The 17,768-nt window shown below is 42.1% G+C and overlaps 2 protein-coding genes across 5 annotated transcripts in view; one reads left to right on the top strand and one right to left on the bottom strand.

Moving 5' to 3' along the window:
* LOC103889448 (phosphatidylinositol 3,4,5-trisphosphate 3-phosphatase TPTE2-like) overlaps positions 1-5,136 on the bottom strand; it is a 151,078-nt gene extending 145,942 nt beyond the window's left edge. The window contains exon 1 of the transcript XR_010136662.1: positions 5,010-5,136. The gene's annotated coding sequence lies outside the window, so the exon portion shown is untranslated. The remainder of the gene's footprint in view (positions 1-5,009) is intronic.
* Positions 5,137-5,724: 588 nt separating this feature from the next.
* Positions 5,725-17,768, top strand: part of LOC100938826 (protein mono-ADP-ribosyltransferase PARP4) — a 117,746-nt gene continuing 105,702 nt past the window's right edge. For 2 of the 4 annotated variants that reach the window (XR_010136659.1, XM_063714756.1), the window contains exon 1: positions 5,917-7,758. Coding sequence is in view for 1 of the 4 variants with exons in the window: in XM_063714756.1 (XP_063570826.1) it covers positions 7,724-7,758 (35 nt within the window). In the remaining 3 variants the exon portion in view is untranslated. Of the gene's footprint in view, positions 5,838-5,916; positions 7,759-17,768 lie in introns of those variants that run through there. The other 2 variants (XR_010136661.1, XR_010136660.1) reach the window with 2 other exon arrangements.

Here is a 17,768-nt window from a genome sequence, read left to right as displayed (position 1 = left end):
ACCTTTGTTACCTGAACTGGAACCAACTGATCGCTTAAAACAAGGTAGAAAGAGACACTGTGTCTTCTCCATTACCTGTCTCTGGTTCAAAGGCTAATCTGTGCCACTAAAAAATGGCAGTCTTGGTTCTTCAGCATGGAAACCACTTAAGTAGGCCCTATTGCTGCCCTTTACCCTAAAACAGTGTAGACAGTTCCCTGAAATGTCTGAAATGCTTGACAGCTCAATGTACGAAAGTTAAAGGAACAAGTGTCTATGTCATTATTGGAAATATGCTTTGCAGAAAGATTAAAACCTTAACAAAGATAAACTTTAATTATGTTCCCTGCGTAGGTCCTGCCTAGTTCAGCTCCACACCAACTAGCAAGCCCTTGAGAATCTTCATAGGTGCTCTGAAACCCAAGGAGAGAGACTGCTGGAAAAATAGAGTCCTGAAAGCTGTATCTCTGTTTTTCCCAACTGCTATCTCAATATCTTCTTTCCTATGGGCTCCTACTTACAGATCCCTCTAGGACTCAATGACGGTCTCCAACATTGAAATCTTCCGTGTATGAAAGCACCCATTCCAAAAAATGGGTTCAAATGACCAAGAGTAGGAGCTATTTCCCTCCTTCCGGTAAACAAACTACGTGTAGTCTCAGTTATCTGTCCCCAGTACAGACACGTTCCCAACTACCCAAGTGAATTAGTACAACCACCTTGGAGAATAGTTTTGAAGTTCCTGAAAAGACTAAGAATAGAATTACCATGTGATCTAGCAATCCCACTGCTAGGTATAAACCCCAAAGAAAGGCAATCAGTATATTGAAGAACTATGAGCATATTCATATTTATTGAAGCATTATTCCCAATAGCCAAGATTTGGGAAATAACTGTTCATCCATAGAAGAAAGGGTAAAGAAAAAGTGTTACATAGACACAATGGAGTACTATTCAGGCATAAAAAAAATGAGATCTTGACATTTACAACAACATGGATGGAAATGAAGGACATTATGTTAAGTAAAATAAGCCAGCCACAGAAGAACAAAGTTTGCATGTTCTCACTCATTTGTGGAAGCTACAGATGGAAACAATTGAACTAAGGGAGATAGACAGTAGAACAATACTTAGGAGGGGCTGGGAAAGGTATTGAGATTGGGGGAGGGTGGAAGTGGGGATGGTTAACTGGTACAAAAATATTTAGATAGGATTAATAAGATTTAGCGCTGGATGGCACAACAGGGAAACTATAGTCAACAATAATTTATTGGCTGGGCGTGGTGGCTCAGGCCTGTAATCCCAGCCCTTTGGGAGGCCAAGGCGGGCGGATCACGAGGTCAGGAGATACAGACCATCCTGGCTAATACGGTGAAACCCCGTCTCTACTAAAAAATACAAAAAATTAGCCGGGCATTGTGGCAGGCGCCTGTAGTCCCAGTTAATCGGGAGGCTGAGGCAGGAGAATGGCGTGAACTCGGGAGGCGGAGCTTGCAGTGAGCCGACATGGCGCCACTGCACTCCAGCCTGGGCGACAGAGCGAGACTCCATCTCAAAAAATAATAATAATAATAATAATTTATTGTATATGTTAAAATAGCCAAAAAGTATATTTGGAATATTGTAACACAAAGAACGGTAACTGCTTGAGGGGACAGATATACCCATTTACCCTGATATGATAATTATGCATTGTATACCTGTATCAAAATACCTCAGGTACCCATAAATATATTATGTACACTTGCTATGTACCCATAGAAATAAAAAATAGGAAGACAACCCAAAAAAGAACAGCGAAAAAAAAACAGCTGAGATAACAATGACACATTTTTACCAAAAAACTGTTCTTACTTGGATTTCAGAAAACTTTAAGCCAAAGAAACATCAAAATTCAAATGAATAAGCATGGCTCATTTTATTCAATATTTTGATTTATATGATATATGTAAATCAGATATTATCAATGATTAATATTAGTCTTTAAGACTGTTATAAGGGAGTGGGTTAAATTACTACTATCAGGTACTATGCTCATGGCGAGAGTGATGCGATCTGTCCTCCAAACTTTACCATCACTCAATATTCCCATGTATGATATCTGCATATGTGCCCTCTGTATCTCAAATAAAAGTTGAAATTAAGAAAAGAGAAACACTGTTATAAATTTTCAAAAGAATAGTTTAAAGGTTATCTTTTACAACTTTCTACCTTCAGAAATGCTTTTGTTTGAAAGGAGGGAGGAAAAGCTTCAACTTAGATTAAGTCCTAATAGTCCAATTTTAATTCTCTCAACTTGCTCAGACTGGGTAGGTAAACATAAAGTTTTTAAGCTTGGAAAGGTCCTGAGAGAGAGTAAAATACATAGTGGGTATTCAGGTCACATTTGGTGAATAAATGGATTAAAAGACTACATAAATATATTTGAGGAGTTCAATATTTTTACAGAAAACTCGTAAAGATAAGTAACATTTGTGCAATAGAAATGATTTATATTTGCTATTTTTTATTTTCATAAGGACGCCACTAAAATAAAATTATTAAATTATAATTGTTTGCATGTATGTAATAAATCTATCCATAATAAAAGACATGTATATGATAAAGAGTATACACAATACAATCTACCAGCACAGATTAAAAGATTCCCTCTATTTCTGAGAGGCTAAACCTTGGCAGAAGATACCAATCCACAAAAAAAAATTAATAGAAAGCAAGAACTTCTTTTTATCTGTTCAAGATTCATATTCCTGTTCTTACCTAGGATTATTTCAGTAATAATAAACTTTCACTAAACCTGTTATACATGCTCATTGTGGATATCACAATAATAAAAAGGAAAATAAATCACCTATAATACAAATGTCCCAAAATAACAAAATTTTATCACATTTTGTGTATACTTTCGGCTACCACAAGACCATTCTGTTTGTGTGTTTGTATAAACAAATCGATTTTTTCTCACCTCATATACCAAAGTACATCTTCCCATGTCAACATGCATCCATGTCTATTGCTACCTTCAGTAGTTACATATAATTTCATCCTATGGATGCACTGAAATTTATTTATAAAATCCCTTATTTGCCCATTTCCTTAACACATTGCTATTGGAAGCAGTGCTGAGAAAAATGAATTGTATGCATCTCTAATTATTTCCTGAAAATATTTTAGTATAACGGAATTAATGAGTAAAGAATACATATCTTTTTCAGAGTGATGTTCGCCACCAAATTGTTTATTTAAAAAGTTAACAGCAACTTAAACTTTAAGCACTGGTATAAGTACTACTGATTTTCCAGATCACTAGTAGATCTGGAAAAAGTACTTTGGCCAATTTAAAATTATAGCTCCCATTTCTTTAAAAAAATTCTCTGTAAAAGGAAAATATATTTTTCATTGCAAATAATATATGTCTATATTTATGTATATAATGTGAATATTTTGCAAGTATGTTGTCTTTTGTTAATTTTTTCTGATGTAAGGGGAGTTTTAATTTTTGTTTTCTAAATCAACCTGCAGGATGCATTCATAGGAAGGTCTTTGTCAACACAAAAATGTATCTGTATAAATAGGCATTCATGTTTTATTCTGGCATTTTCTAATTTTGTATAAGTTTTTATGCATATTCTATCAATAACTTATTTTTGTAACGTACAAATCTAGCTAGTTTTCTCCAGTTAACAGACATTTCATTTACAAATAACTCATCTTTTCATACACGTATGAAATGTCATCAGGATCAGGTTCTAAAATTTTACATATAGTTCAGTGTTTGTGCATTTTTTATTCTGTTCCACACATTTATCTGTCTTCTCATCTTTTAGCAAATGGAACTTAATATCACACTTTGATATATACAAGGGCAAGTCTTTGCTCTGTTACAAAAATTTTCTTAATGTCATCATAACAGTAAAAGGTAGCATATGTAACCCAAAAATCTTAAAACCTTGATGTTTTTATTTGGTTTATCTAAAATGAAGAGTTCACATCTTGAGAAAAATGAGTCTTCCCACATGCACACATATGTATATTTTGGCACTATTCACAATAGCAAAGACTTGGAACCAACCCAAATGTCCATCAATGATAGATTGGATTAAGAAAATGTGGCACATATACACCACGTGGAATACCATGCAGCCATAAAAAAGGATGAGTTCATGTCCTTTGCAGGGACGTGGATGAAGCTGGAAACCATCATTCTCAGCAAACTATTACGAGATCAGAAAACCAAACACCACATGTGCTCACTCATAAGTCGGAGTTGAACAATGAGAACACATGGACACAGGGAGGGGAACATCACACACCAGGGCCTGTCGGGGGCGGTGGGGGGCTAGGGGAGGAGAAATACCTAATGTAGGTGACGGGTTGAGGGGTGCAGCAAACCACCATGGCACGTGTACAGCTATGTAACAGAACTGCACGTCCTGCACATGTAACCCAGAACTTGAAGTATAATAAAAAAAAGAAAGAAAGAAGGAAAGAAAGAAAGAAAGAAAGAGAAAAAAAGAAAAATGAGTTTTACTATTCAAGAACAGGGAACCATGCTCTCACTTCAAAGGATCCTTCTGAGGTCATTCATGAAATAACTTATTACTCAGGTGTAGGTGGATATAAAAGGGATATTAGATTTTTATCCAAAGAATTTTTAGCCCAGAAGTTAATATAATATAGAAATTATTTTTCTCATGATGCTTGTTTCCATAGCATATATAACGTTGTTTAAAATGTGGACAACAAAAATAAAAAGCTAGGTATGTTTAATTTTTTTTAGTTAAAGCACTAAAACTTTCAGTAAAGTAACGGGAATTATGAGAGGATCGGACCAGCTGAAGTTTTGTTTTCATCGCGCTGCTCATAATGATGACCTTGGCGCTCCTGTAAGGTTGCCACACCGGCTGCTGCGGGCTGCAGAGGGAACAAAGCCCAGCGCCCTCGGGGACAGGGGTGGGCCGGGAGCAGGAAAGGAGGCCTCTCCCCGACTCGCCCTCCTCCCTCCCCTGCCGGGCTCCGGTTCCTATTACCTGTTCTTCTCGTCTCTGTCAGCCACGCCACTCTTCGGCAGCGAAAGGATCCGCCGCATTGTCTCTGTCCGGTCCCCGCCGGCAGCTCTGCGGAGCCTGTCGAACCCCCTGTCCGGGTCGTGGCGCCTGAGCTGGGAGGAGGCGTGGTCCGCACTCTCACTCCCGGCGCCCGCGCCCGCCTTCCGGGGGCTGAGCCCCAGGGCAGCTCGCCCTTCCCCCTCCTGAAGCCCGACGTCTTCATGGCTCTGTCTACCGGCTTCGGAGACCCGCTGGACTTTTCGCCGCCTCCGGAACCCTATACGAGGAAGCAAATCGCGTCCGCCACAGCCTCCAACCAGGAAACTCCGCGACTCTCAGCCCCTCAGAAGAGAAACAGAGAGGCGCCAAGCAAGGCCGTTACACGGACTGTGCACGCATCTCCGGTGTCCCTGCGCGTGACACAAATTTGGCCCCGAGGGAGCTCTGTGTGCCTGAGTCCCAGGAGCCCTAGAGGCCAGCGACAGCTTGTCACCAGGCCTGCGACGCCAGCGGGCGGGAGTCGGCGGAGCTCAGGACACTGACGACGGGCCTGGGGGAAAGCTGTCCCCACACAGCCTGGGGCCAGAGGAGCGGGATGCCAGGGCCAGACGGAGGAAGACCGCGGGAAGCAGGCTGGACGTGCAGGGAAGGGTCCAGTCCCACCCGCGGGTGCAGGGAACAGCCTGTGGGGAGGGGACCCAGGGCCGCGTGGGAAGAGTCAGGGAGCTTAGGTGTACCGCCCGCGGCAGGAAGAGAGGGGAAGGCTGAGCAGTGAAGGGGTCCCCAAGTCAGCCAAGGCAGAGTTCCCAGGTACGAATTCAGAGCCTGACGGTACTGGGCGGGGAGGTAGCCCCCACCTTCCTGAAGCCCCCTCCTCAGCTCTGCGAGCGTGAGGCTGGGGACGCCTGGGTAGGGCTGAGGGTGAGCCCTGGGTGTCCACCCTGCAAGTGCCTAGAGACCCCACACCTCCAGCCTCCCTCTGAATTCAGGGTTCTCTGTCCTGAGGCTGCCCAGGGGAGTCTGGCTGGGGCGAGGTGGGCCGGACATGGGCCTGGGCGAGTCTCACCACAGAGGGGCGCCGCTGAGCAGCCAGGCCCCCCGAGGAGGAGTGGACACTCTCCCGGGAGGCCCTGGGATCCGCCACCCACAAGCACACTTGGAGGCAGCATCCTTGCAGGACTCGCGCCAGGGCCTGGGGCCCTCCAGCCAGCCCAGCACGCCACCGCCCTTCTGTCCCCAGCCACCCGCGAGAGAATCTGGGTCGCCAGGGCCTTGTCCTTCACCAAGGCAAAGCCGGCTCAGCCTCAGAGCCGCAGGCCAGAGCGCCTGTCTGCATGAGTGAGCACATGGGTGTTTTTGAGTCTGTGGGTGTCACAGAGAGGAGATCGGGAGCTGCCTGCTCACAGGCACTTTGGGACCCCGAAAGAAAAGGCTGTGCCGAGAGAGTTCTTCCAGTCAGGAGGTTTGGGAATGGGGGAGAAGGGAGTGCCTGGAATCCCGACCTCAGAACTGAGCCTCCGAAGTGGGAAACGGTGGCTCCCCTACGCGCTCAAGGGCCAGGCAGGTGCATCCACCCTGCCTTGCATGGCCCAGGTGTGAGCCGGTGGGCAGAGGTGTGGCCCTGGGTCCAGCTGAGAAGGCTCCTGGATTGACAGGTTGGGGTTGGGGAGTTCTGCCTTCCTGCGTGGCCCAGTGCTGGGAGGGGTAAGGGGTGGGGGTTGGGGTCCTATAGCTGGGTCCTGACCCCTCAGGCCACCCAGACCCTGCCCAGGTGGGCACTCAGGGATCAGATGTTCTTAGAAGGAACTAAGCTGGGCAGGGTCAGCGTCCCATTCTGCAGAGGAGGAAGCTGAGGCCCACGAGGTAAACAGTGGGCTGGGAGTGGGCCTGGTAGACCCTAATAGACCCCAACCCCAGGCCACGGAGACCACCTACTGAGGGAGCACCACAAATGCCCCTTAACGGCTGGATCCCCCAGTTTTCATGCAGTGGGGTCTACACTGACCCTAGGGTCTCACTGGGGGAGAGCAGGAGGTGGCTTGAGGCTGGGCATGGGTGGCCACGGGGGTATGGACTGGCTGACCCGTGTGCATTGACCGCACTCTCCGTCCCCAAGGTGTCATGAAGACTGGACATGGGTCTATCAGGACCATCCGCATGATGTCAGCCAAGGATCTCGTGGCCTGCCTCTGCCAAGGGAGGACCAGCACCTTGTCCTGAGCACTTCCAGCTTCCCATTGCCTTCAACCTGGCTGCATTCAGCTGCCATGCCCCTACCTCCTGATGTGGCCAGCACCCTCCAGGACTTCATCTCGGTGCACCCAAAGGCCGAGGACGTTGCTGGCCAGCAGGAAATTCCTGGTGCATCCAGGAAGACTTCCAAGAGGTGGTGGAGCAGGGGGCACCACACCCAGACAGCTGTGTGTAATTGTGCAGCTGCGAGCTGCTGCGGGTGCTAGCCAGAGTGCATTCTGTGCACACTGGACTGTGTCACCACATGCAGGCTGTTGCCGGAGGAGGAACTGTTGGCCGCCAAGGCCTATGTGCCTGGAAACCAGCGGGGCTGCTGCAGGAGGAGGGCTGCAGGATGCTCCAGCTCAGACCCGACTCAGGGTTTTAGAGGGCACAGGGCATAAGGCTGTGGACATAGACAGCCCTACTGCGCAGGAAGAGCATAAACCAGTCAGAGGACATGCATGTGGGCTGCTGTTGCATTCTGGTCTCCTTTGAGGTAGGGAAGGACGTATTTCTTTCTATTTTATGGGTGAGCAAACTGAGGCACAGTGCTGGAGTGATTTCCCACGGCATCGATGGCAGATTTAGCTCCAGGGCTTAGATTTTAGGATCCTGCCTCTCAAATACCATGATGTATCGTGGGCTTTCTCTCCACAGAAAATTAGAAACTCAGAAATGGAAAGGGAACAATGAAACTTACCCATTCTCCCACTGCTCACATTTCCTTCTGGTCTTTTTGTGTGTGCATATAAAATAGATCTCAGAAAATTGAGTTTGTGCTGTGGATGCCATTTATATCCTACCTTTTATACTCAATGGATCACGAAAATCCCCTTTGTTGCTAATAATATTTCCTGGTAGCCCCATGGCCCATCCTATGCACGTGCTGTTATTCCTTTGGAGAGTCCTAGATTTTTGCTCTTAGTTGTAACACATCATGAGTGATACCCTGTCTCCACAATGTTTTCTCCTTAAGATGGAGACAGATATAGAGCTCCTGGATCAGGAAGCACTGCCACCTGTAGGATCCTTGACTTTAGGAGCTGTCCCCCTAACCATCTGGTCACCTCCCGTCCTCCACCCAGCCCTGATGCTCACTTTGCAAATTCTTTGCCAACCTAATGGGTGCAAATTCTTCTGCCAACCTCAGCTGTTTTGATGAGTACTCCTCTGACTGCTGGAAGATGACAGGAAGGAGTTTTAGCAACGTTAAAACCACTGAGACTGGGGATGTCTTTGGGTCACCATTGATGTCAGCCGCCACCTCACTAAACACACACACACACACACACACACACAGTCTCTCTCTCTCTCTCTCTCTCTCTCACTCTTCCTCTGCCTCCCAGGTGCCTAATTTGTATGGCTTTGGTTTGCTGGTGAGGAAGAACTTTCTTCTTTCTTTTATGTGATTTGAGGCCATATATTTGTATCTGGAAATTGTCAAAATTGAGGCTCTGGCTCCTTTTCCTAGTGAGAATTCATGAACACTGCCAGCATTCCTACGTGGACACAGACACATGCCACGTGTAGCCCCTGTGTTACCTTGTTCTGCCTACAAACACACCCGTGGGTCCAGAGCCCAGGAAGGCCATATTGCTAATCCAAATTTTTGTGGAAAAGGAAACTGATGCAGGATCTGCTCAGGGTCAGCCCTGCTGCTGAGCATCGGTGTAACCTCAATTCTGTCATCTGTAAAGTGCCTCCCCGACAAGGCGATGGAGAGATTGAGGGGAAGGTAGGGTCGATGGCTGCACACCGGGAAGTGCAGCTGTGGGTTCTGGGGATGGCATGGCGTGGGGGTCTCTCCAAAGGGACACAGGTCTCTGCAGTCCTGTGGGAAGGAAGCTACCCAGGCCAGGTGCATAGGGACAGGATTTACCTGTGGCCCAATCAGCTGGGTAGGCGAGGGGGTGTGGGGAAGGGGCCAGCCCATCCTGAGCCACTCTCCCCACAGGGAAGCCCCACGGCGTGCACCAGCTGGCCACACTGCCAATGAGTTGGATGTGGAGGATGTATCGCACCTTCTGGTAGCCAACAACCTGGTGGCCACCTGGATGAGGCCCACAAGTCCCTGCTGGTAGCCCTCTCCTGAGAACTCAGATGGCCCCTATGCTGGCACTGCTGGCCTTGCTGTGGCTGGGGAAAGGCTGCTTCTACGATGCCAACCCAAGTGGGCTGCAGAGGGCAGGTAGGAGCAGGACTCTTCTCTGAGGAGGGCACAGATCTTCTGTGGCCCTTGCTCTCCACCCCACAGCCTGGGCTTTGGAGCAAGCAAAGCTTGTTCAGCCCTAATTCTGCCACCTGCCACAGGCCCTCACCTTTCGACCTTCAGTCTCCTCATCTGTGTCCTGGTCTTTTGGGTTGTCACGGAAATTAGCTGGAGCAGGTACCCCAGGGCCCAGCAGGTTTCCTGCATACAGTAGGTGCTTTGTATTTGTTTTTGCTGTGGTTTCAATGATATCGGTGAAGGTTTTTGTTTGTGTGTTTTTGTCCCTGTGCCCTTCCATACTATACTGCTTTTCAGGTGAAAGAGGCTATATGTATTTTACATGTTGTACATTACAAGAAAACTCAGAAGAATTCTTTTTACAAAAGGCACAATTCAATTGTATGAACAGAGTCTAACACTCTCTCAGTAATTGTTTGAGCAAAGACATTTTGAAAAAAAGATCAACAAAGATATGTAAAATATAAGTAGCAAAAAATAAAAACTTGATGCCCTTTTAGTTTATGTAATATTTCAACCTTCCTATTTTAAAGTCTAATATTTTATATATGTCCAGTAGATCATGCATTAAATCTAGAATAATTGATGAAATCCTAAGCTGCATGTGTCACAGGATTGTCATCACACAGACCACATTATTTAACCTTAATCTAATTGTCAGAAAAATAGCCTTCATTTGGACATAAAATCACACAGAAAAAATAAACTTCTAAAAACCGATGATGAAAGAAGACATTAAAATGAATATTCTAAAATATTTAAAGGTTATAATTGGTAAAACTATAAATTTGTGGATCCAACAAATGCAGTGCACTAGTTTCCTATTGGTCCTGTAATAAAGGACCACAACCAGTGACTTAAACAACACAAATATAGTATCTTAGAGTTTTGGAGATCAGAATTCTGAAATTGGCTTTAATAAAATCAAGGTATCTACAGAGTGGCATTCTTTGTAGATGTTCTAAAAGATCGTTCTTTTCCTTGACTGCTCTGGTTTCTAGAGGCCACCTGCATTCCTTGGCTTGTGTCCCCTCCTTCATCTTCAAAGCCAGCAGTATTGCATCTTCACATCTCTCTGAGTCTCTGCTTCTGTCTTCCACTTTTAGCCCATTGTGATTACATTGCATCAATATCTATTACTATATGGACATATTTTGGATGCTGTTATTCTGCCTACCACAAGCAGTATTTAAGGAAATATTAGACTTATAAATGATATATTAGAAGGTAAGAAAGACTGTAAATTAGCGAAATGAGTTTCTAATCTGAGAAATATTAGAAAAAGTCTTCAGAATAAATCCAAACACATTAGTAGATATGAATTGCTAGTAAAAAATCACGGATAAAAAAATTGCAACAGAAATCCAGCAAAGTTCAATAAAGATCAACATCTCTTTAAGTACACTAATAAAAATGGATAATCATCTGTCAAGATTTATCAGGAAAATAGACAATATTAGAAATAAAAGGATGAACATATTAAATTGCTGGAGCTTATGCCAGTAAGAACTTTGTAACACTTTATCTGAAATTCTAAACTATCTGCCTATATCCTCAAAAATACAGCTTACTAAACTTGACTAAATATTAATTATAAAATGTTAATGCTCCTGTAGCTGGTAAATAAACACAATCCATAGCATCTGCTTTGAGTATGATTGGTGAGGAGACAGCAAGGAGCAGGTGCCACGGGAAGGTGTGACTGGCCAGGTGGGTAGGTGTCCTTGAGGAGTCCCATCTGAGCTGGGTCCTGGGTGTGCAAAGTGAGCAGGGAGGAACATTCTAGACAGAAGAGCCTGAAGGTCTGGAGCAGACAGCGTGAGCGCACTGCAGAATTGATGCCCTCATCTGTAGAAAAATGAGTTCTGGGCCTGCCTGGGCATCTGGACCTCAGTTCCAATAGGAGAATCTGTGTGTGTCACTTAAGTTCTCTGAGCTCTGGTGGCTCATGGCTGCTTCCTCTTGTTTTGGGAGTGACTGCCAGGTCCAGGAGGTGCACTTCAATAAGTTCTTGGACAAACTGAGGTAGCAAATCCATGAGGAAATGTGGATTCTCTTGGAGTTCTGGAGGTCAGAATTCTGAAATTGACTTTAATAAAATAACATCAAAGTATATACAGAGTTGCATTCTTTCTAGAGGTTCTAAAATATAAGCAAAGTTTTACCGGCAAATAGTGATATAGTGAAGTTTTCCCTGGAAAAGGTCAAAGATTTTCTGAAGAACATAAAATCCAGGTAGGCTGACCAGACTCCAAAAGGCAGAAGGAACTGGCCTGAAATTCATATCCAGGGTCACAGGCAGCCTGCTTAGGAGCCAGGGGCTTGCCCTGCAAGCTTAAAAGGAATATTTTGTCTCCAACTTTGGAAAGTGTTATGGCTCTTTGTAGCTCTGTTCTCAGTCAACCCAGATAATTCCAAGAAGAATTTTGAGAATTTATGGAGGGAAGTTTTAAGGCAATTTAGTTTAAAGGTCAAGAGCATGGACCTCCCCTTAAACAATTTAAATATATGTGCTTTTTGTTTTTTTTTGAAAAGGCAAAGTCATCATATAGAAACATTCCCTTTATTCCTGCAGAAATTTGGTTATGAGCACACACGCATGCGTGCGCCACACACACACACACACACACACACAATCCTTTAACTTACATTTTTTGGTCCAGGGTTTTATTAACAAGATAAAATATTACAAGGTGAAATATATACACATACACACATATACATATATATATATATACACACACACATACATATATGATGTTGTTTATATACATATTGGATCATACTATGCAACTTATTCTGTAACTGCAGACATATTTCAATTTTAAATAATCATGAATAATTCATTCATATGGAGGCTTTATAATGATCTATCCCCAACTGATTACCTTTTTTATTGGTTCCAGTTTCTAAGTATTACAAACAGTTTTCTGTGAACTTTCTTGTATCTTTGGGCTTTTGTACAACTAGTTCTGTAAGAACCAATCACAGAATGGAATTTCACTACTAAATGATTGTAGTACTTAGAGTCTTAGATCGGAGGTCCCTGTTCAGAATGCTAATAAATGCTCCTTATGCCAGCTTCCTAAATTGAGTGATCAGTCCATGCAGGATAGTTTTCGAAATTAAGAAACTGTGAGTATAAAACATGTTTCTTTCCATTCTTAGGCTCAGGAGTTTATTAACAAGGTGAAATATTATAAGAAAGAATTTTGGAAGACACTATACAGTCAAATATTGTAGAGTCCAGTCCCAGTTGTAATTATCATAAGAACAGAAAGTGTGCACTTGATCAGCTTCTGATAGGCATTCCGGGTCAAGGGTAGATCCGTAACTTTACACATAGACTAACAGAAGAGAATGGAGAATCCAGAAACTAATTTAAGTATCTATGGGTAATTGACTTTTCACAGCATTGCCAGGAAAAATTCAATGGAGAAAAAACACTCTTTTTGACAAATGGTGCTGGGATAATGATAGCCACATACAAAAGAGTGAGGTGATGTTCTTACATGACAGCATATACAACAACTCAAAATGAATTAAAAACCTTAACATAAATGTTAAAACTCTTTTTTTTTTTTTTTTTTGAGACAGAGTCTCGCTGTCGCCCAGGTTGGAGGGCAGTGGCGCGATCTCGGCTCACTGCAGGCTCCGCCCCACGGGGTTCACGCCATTCTCCTGCCTCAGCCTCCCGAGTAGCTGGGACTACAGGCGCCCGCCACCTCGCCTGGCTAATTTTTTGTATTTTTAGTAGAGACGGGGTTTCACCCTGTTAGCCAGGATAGTCTCGATCTCCTGACCTCGTGATCTGCCCGCCTCGGCCTCCCAAAGTGCTGGGATTACAGGTGTGAGCCACCGCTCCTGGCCAGTGTTAAAACTCTTAAAAGAAAACATAGAAATAAATCTCCATGACCTTTGATTTGACAATGGAGTCCTAGATATAGCACTGAAACACAAGAAACAAGAGGAAAAATACATAAATTGGACTTCATCAAAATTAAAAACTAGAATCCATAAGAAAACATTATCAAGACAGTAAAAAGACAAGTTTGTAGTTTAGATTTATTTTAATCTGTCATCTATCTATCTATCTATCTATCTATCTATCTATCTATCTATCAATCATGCTTTGAATTGCTGCCCTGGCCCAGTTTTGTTTGCTCTTTATTTTTCAACTTTTATTTTAGATTCAGAGGGTACATGTGCAAGTTTTTACTTGGGTAAATGGCATGATGCTAAGGTTTGTGGTATGAATACCCCCACCACCCAAATACCAACCATACTACCCAACAGTTAGAATTTCAACCCTCACCACCACCCTCCCTTTCCCCGCTAGTAGGCCACATTATCTTTTGTTTCCATCTTTATGACCATGAATACCTGATGTTTAGCTCCCACTTACAAGTGAGAATATGCGGTATTTGGTTTTCTGTTCCTGTGTTAATTTGCTTAGGATAATGGCCTCCAGCTGTATCCATGTTGCTGCAAAGAACATAATTTTGTTCTTTTTATGGCTGTGTAGTATTCCATGAAGTATACGTACCACATTTTCTTTATCCAATTCGCTGTTGATGGGCACCTCGGTTGATTCCATGTCATTGCTATTGTGAGTAGTATTGTGATGAACATGTGAGTGCATGTATGAGTTTTTGGTAGAATAATTGGTTTTCTTTTGGATATATACTTAGTAATGGGGTTGCCAGATTGACTGGTAGTTCTCAGTTCTTTGAGAAATCTGCAAACTGATATCCACAGTAGTTGAGTAGTTAAACTAATTTACATTCCCACCAACAGTGTGTAAGTGTTCCTTTTTCTCCACAACCTCACCAACATGTTATTTTTTTAGTTTTTTGTAATAGCGATTCTGACTGGTGTGAGATTGTATCTCATTGTGCTTCTAATTTACATTTCTCCGATGATCAGTGATGATGAGCATTTTTTCATATGTTTGTTTGCCACTTGTACGTATTATTTTGAGAAGTATCTGTTCATGTATTCTGACTGTTTTTGAATGGGGTTATTTATTTTTTGCTTGTTCAGTTACTGAAGTTCTTTACAGATTCTGGATATGTGACCTTTGTTGGATGCGTAGTTTGTGAATATTTTTCCCATTCTGTACATTGTCTATTTACTCTGCTGAAAGTTTCTATTGCTATGCAGAAGCTCTTTAGTTTAATTAGGTCTACTTATCAGTTTTTATTTTTATTGCAATTCCTTTTGAGGACTTTTGAGCTTTCCCAAGGCTGATGTCCAGAATAGTGTTTCCTAGGTTTTCTTCTAGGATTCTGTTAGTTTGAGGTCTCACATTTAAACCTTTAATTCATCTTGAGTTAATTGTTGTACAAATGGTAAAAGGTAGGGTCCAGTTTCTTTCTTCTGCGTATGGCTAGCCAGCTATCCCAGCACCATTTATTGAATAGGATGTCCTTCCCCCATTGCTTGTTTTTGTCCACTTTGTTGACGATTAGATGATCGAAGGTCTGGGGCTTTATTCCTGAGCTCTCTGTTCTGTTCCATTGGTCTATGTGTCTGTTTTTGTACCAGTAGCATGTTGTTTTGGTGACTGTAGCCTTACAGTATAGTTTGAAGTTGGGTAATGTGATGCCTCTAGTTTGGCTTTTTACTTAGGTTTGTTTTGGATCTTTGGGATCTTTTTTGGTTCCATATGAATTTTAGAAGAGTCTTTTCTAATTCTGTGAAAAATAGCATTGATAGTTTGATCGAATAGAATTTTAAGTTGCTTTGGCAGTATGGCCAAATTTTAACAATTTTATTTCTTCGAATCCATGGGCATGGAATTTTTTATTTGTTTGTTATCTATGATTTCTTTCAGCAGTGTTTTGTAGTTCTCCTGATAGAGATCTTTCACCTCCTTGGTTAGATGTATTCCTAGAGATTACTTCTTTTGTGGCTATTGTAAAGGAGATTGCGTTCCTGATTGGGCTCTCAGCTCATACATTACTGATGTATAGAACTGCTACTGATTTTCATTTTTGATTTTCATTGATTTTCTACTGTGAAATTTAATGAAGTTGTTTATCACTTCTAGAAGCCTTTTGGTGAAGTCTTCAGGGTTTTAGGTATAGAATTATATCATCAATAAAGAGAAATAGTTTGACTTCTTCTTTTTCTACTTGGATGCCTTATGTTTCTTTCTCTTGCCTGATTGCCCTGGCTAGGACTTCTAGTATGACACTGAATAGGAATGGTGAGAATAGGAATCCTATTTTGTTGTAGTTCTCAAGGGGACTGCTTCCAGCTTTAGCCCATTCCATATAATGTTGGCTGTGGGTTTGTCATAGATGGCCCTTATTATTTTGAGGTATGTTTCTTTGATGCCTACTTTGTTGAGGGTTTTTAACATGAAGGGATGTTGAATTTTATCAAAAGCTTTTTCTACATCCATTGAGATGATCCTATAGGTTTTGTTTTTAATGTTTATGTGGTAAATCGCATTTATTGATTTGCATATGTTGAAACAAACTTGATTCCAGGAATCAAAACTACATTTTTATGGTGAATTAACTTTTGGATGTGCTGCTAGATTAAGTTCACTAGTATTAATATTTTGTTGAGAATCTTTGTGTATAAGTTCATCAGGGATATTGGCCTGTAGTTTTCTTTTTTTGTTGTGTCTTTGCTAGGTTTTGATATCAGGATGATGCTGACTTCATAGATGAGTTAAGGAGGAGTTTCTCTATTTTTTGGAATAGTATCAGTAGAATTGGTATCAGCTGTTCTTTGTACATCTGGTAGAATTCAGCTGTAAATCCATCTAATCCTGGACTTTTTTTGCTTAGTAGGTTTTTATTCCTGCTTCAATTTTGCAACTCAAGATTGGTCAGTTCAGGGTTTCAGTTTCTTCCTGATTCATTCTTGGGAGGTTGTGTGTTTCCAGGAATTTATCAGTTTCCTCTAGAATTCCTAGTTTGTGTGCATAGAGGTGTTAATAATAGTCTGAAGATCTTTATATTTCTGTGGATTCAGTAGTAATGTCATCTTTGTCATTTGTGATTGTGCTTCTTTTGGTCTTCCCGTTTGTTACTTTGTTAATATAGCTAGCAGACTATCAATTGTGTTTGTATTTTCTGTGAACAAACTTTGGGTTTTGTTGATCTTTTGTACAAATTTTTGCTTCTCAATTTCATTCAGTTATGCTCTGATTTTATTTATGTTCTTCTACTAGCTTTGGGGTTAATTTGTTCTTTTCTATCTAGTTCCTTTGGTGCAATGTTAGACTGTTAATTTGTGATTTTTTCTATCCCCTTGGTGTAGGCATTTAGCACTATAAACTTTCCTCTTGATACTGCTTTTGCTGTATCCCAGATATTTTGGCATGTTCTGTCCTGTTTTCATTAATTTGAAAGAATTTTTGATTTCTGCTGTAATTTTATTGTTTACCCAAAAGTCATTCAGGAGCAAGTTGTTTAATTTTCATATAATTGTGTGGTTTTGAGAGATATTCTTGGTGTTGAATTTATTGTCCTGTGGTCTGAGAGTATAGTCTAATTTCTATTTTTTAAATTTATTAAGAGTTGCTTTATGGACAAGCATGTGGTCAATCTTATAATATGTTCTATATGCAGATGAGAAGAATGTATATTCTGTGTTTGTTAGGTAGAGTACTACTAACATAAAAACACTTAAGTACATCGTCCAATGACTCTATCAAGTAACTGCACAACTGAGTCTACAAAACAATGACAGGATAAACATCCCACATATCCATATTAACCTTCAATGTAATTGGTCTAAATGCCCTACTTAAAAGGGACACAGTGGTAATTTGGATAAAACAAGAAGACTATTAGGTCAAATTCATCAAGTGTCAAGTTTAAGTCCAGAATTTCTTTGTTAGTTTTCACCACAATGATCCATTTAAAGCTGTCAGTAGGATGTTGAAGTTCCCCACTATTAGTGTGTGGCTAAGTTTTTTTGCGGGTTTAGAAGTATTTGTTTTATGGATCAGAGTGCCCCAATGTTTATCTCCATGTCTTCGGAACCAATGAACGTCCCAGCATACTACAGATGCCCAATAAATGTTCAAAAAGTGAATACAAAAAGGAATGAATGTGTAAGAATGTCTTTGTATGCCCTGGAGGCTAGCTCATAAGGAGCAGACTTCTGCCTTTCTTCACTCTACTGTTGAGGCAGATGCCCTTCTTTTTTGTAGTGTGTGTGGCTGACCTGTTCACCCAGTGAGTTTTACCCAGTGGGGGTTACCAGCATCATCAATAGCAGACCCCTTTTTTCCCTGCTTCTGGGTAGCAACTGTG

This window comes from Pongo abelii, chromosome 14, assembly GCF_028885655.2.
Source record: "Pongo abelii isolate AG06213 chromosome 14, NHGRI_mPonAbe1-v2.0_pri, whole genome shotgun sequence".
NCBI lineage: Eukaryota > Metazoa > Chordata > Mammalia > Primates > Hominidae > Pongo > Pongo abelii.
This window is presented reverse-complemented; position numbering and strand designations above follow the sequence as displayed.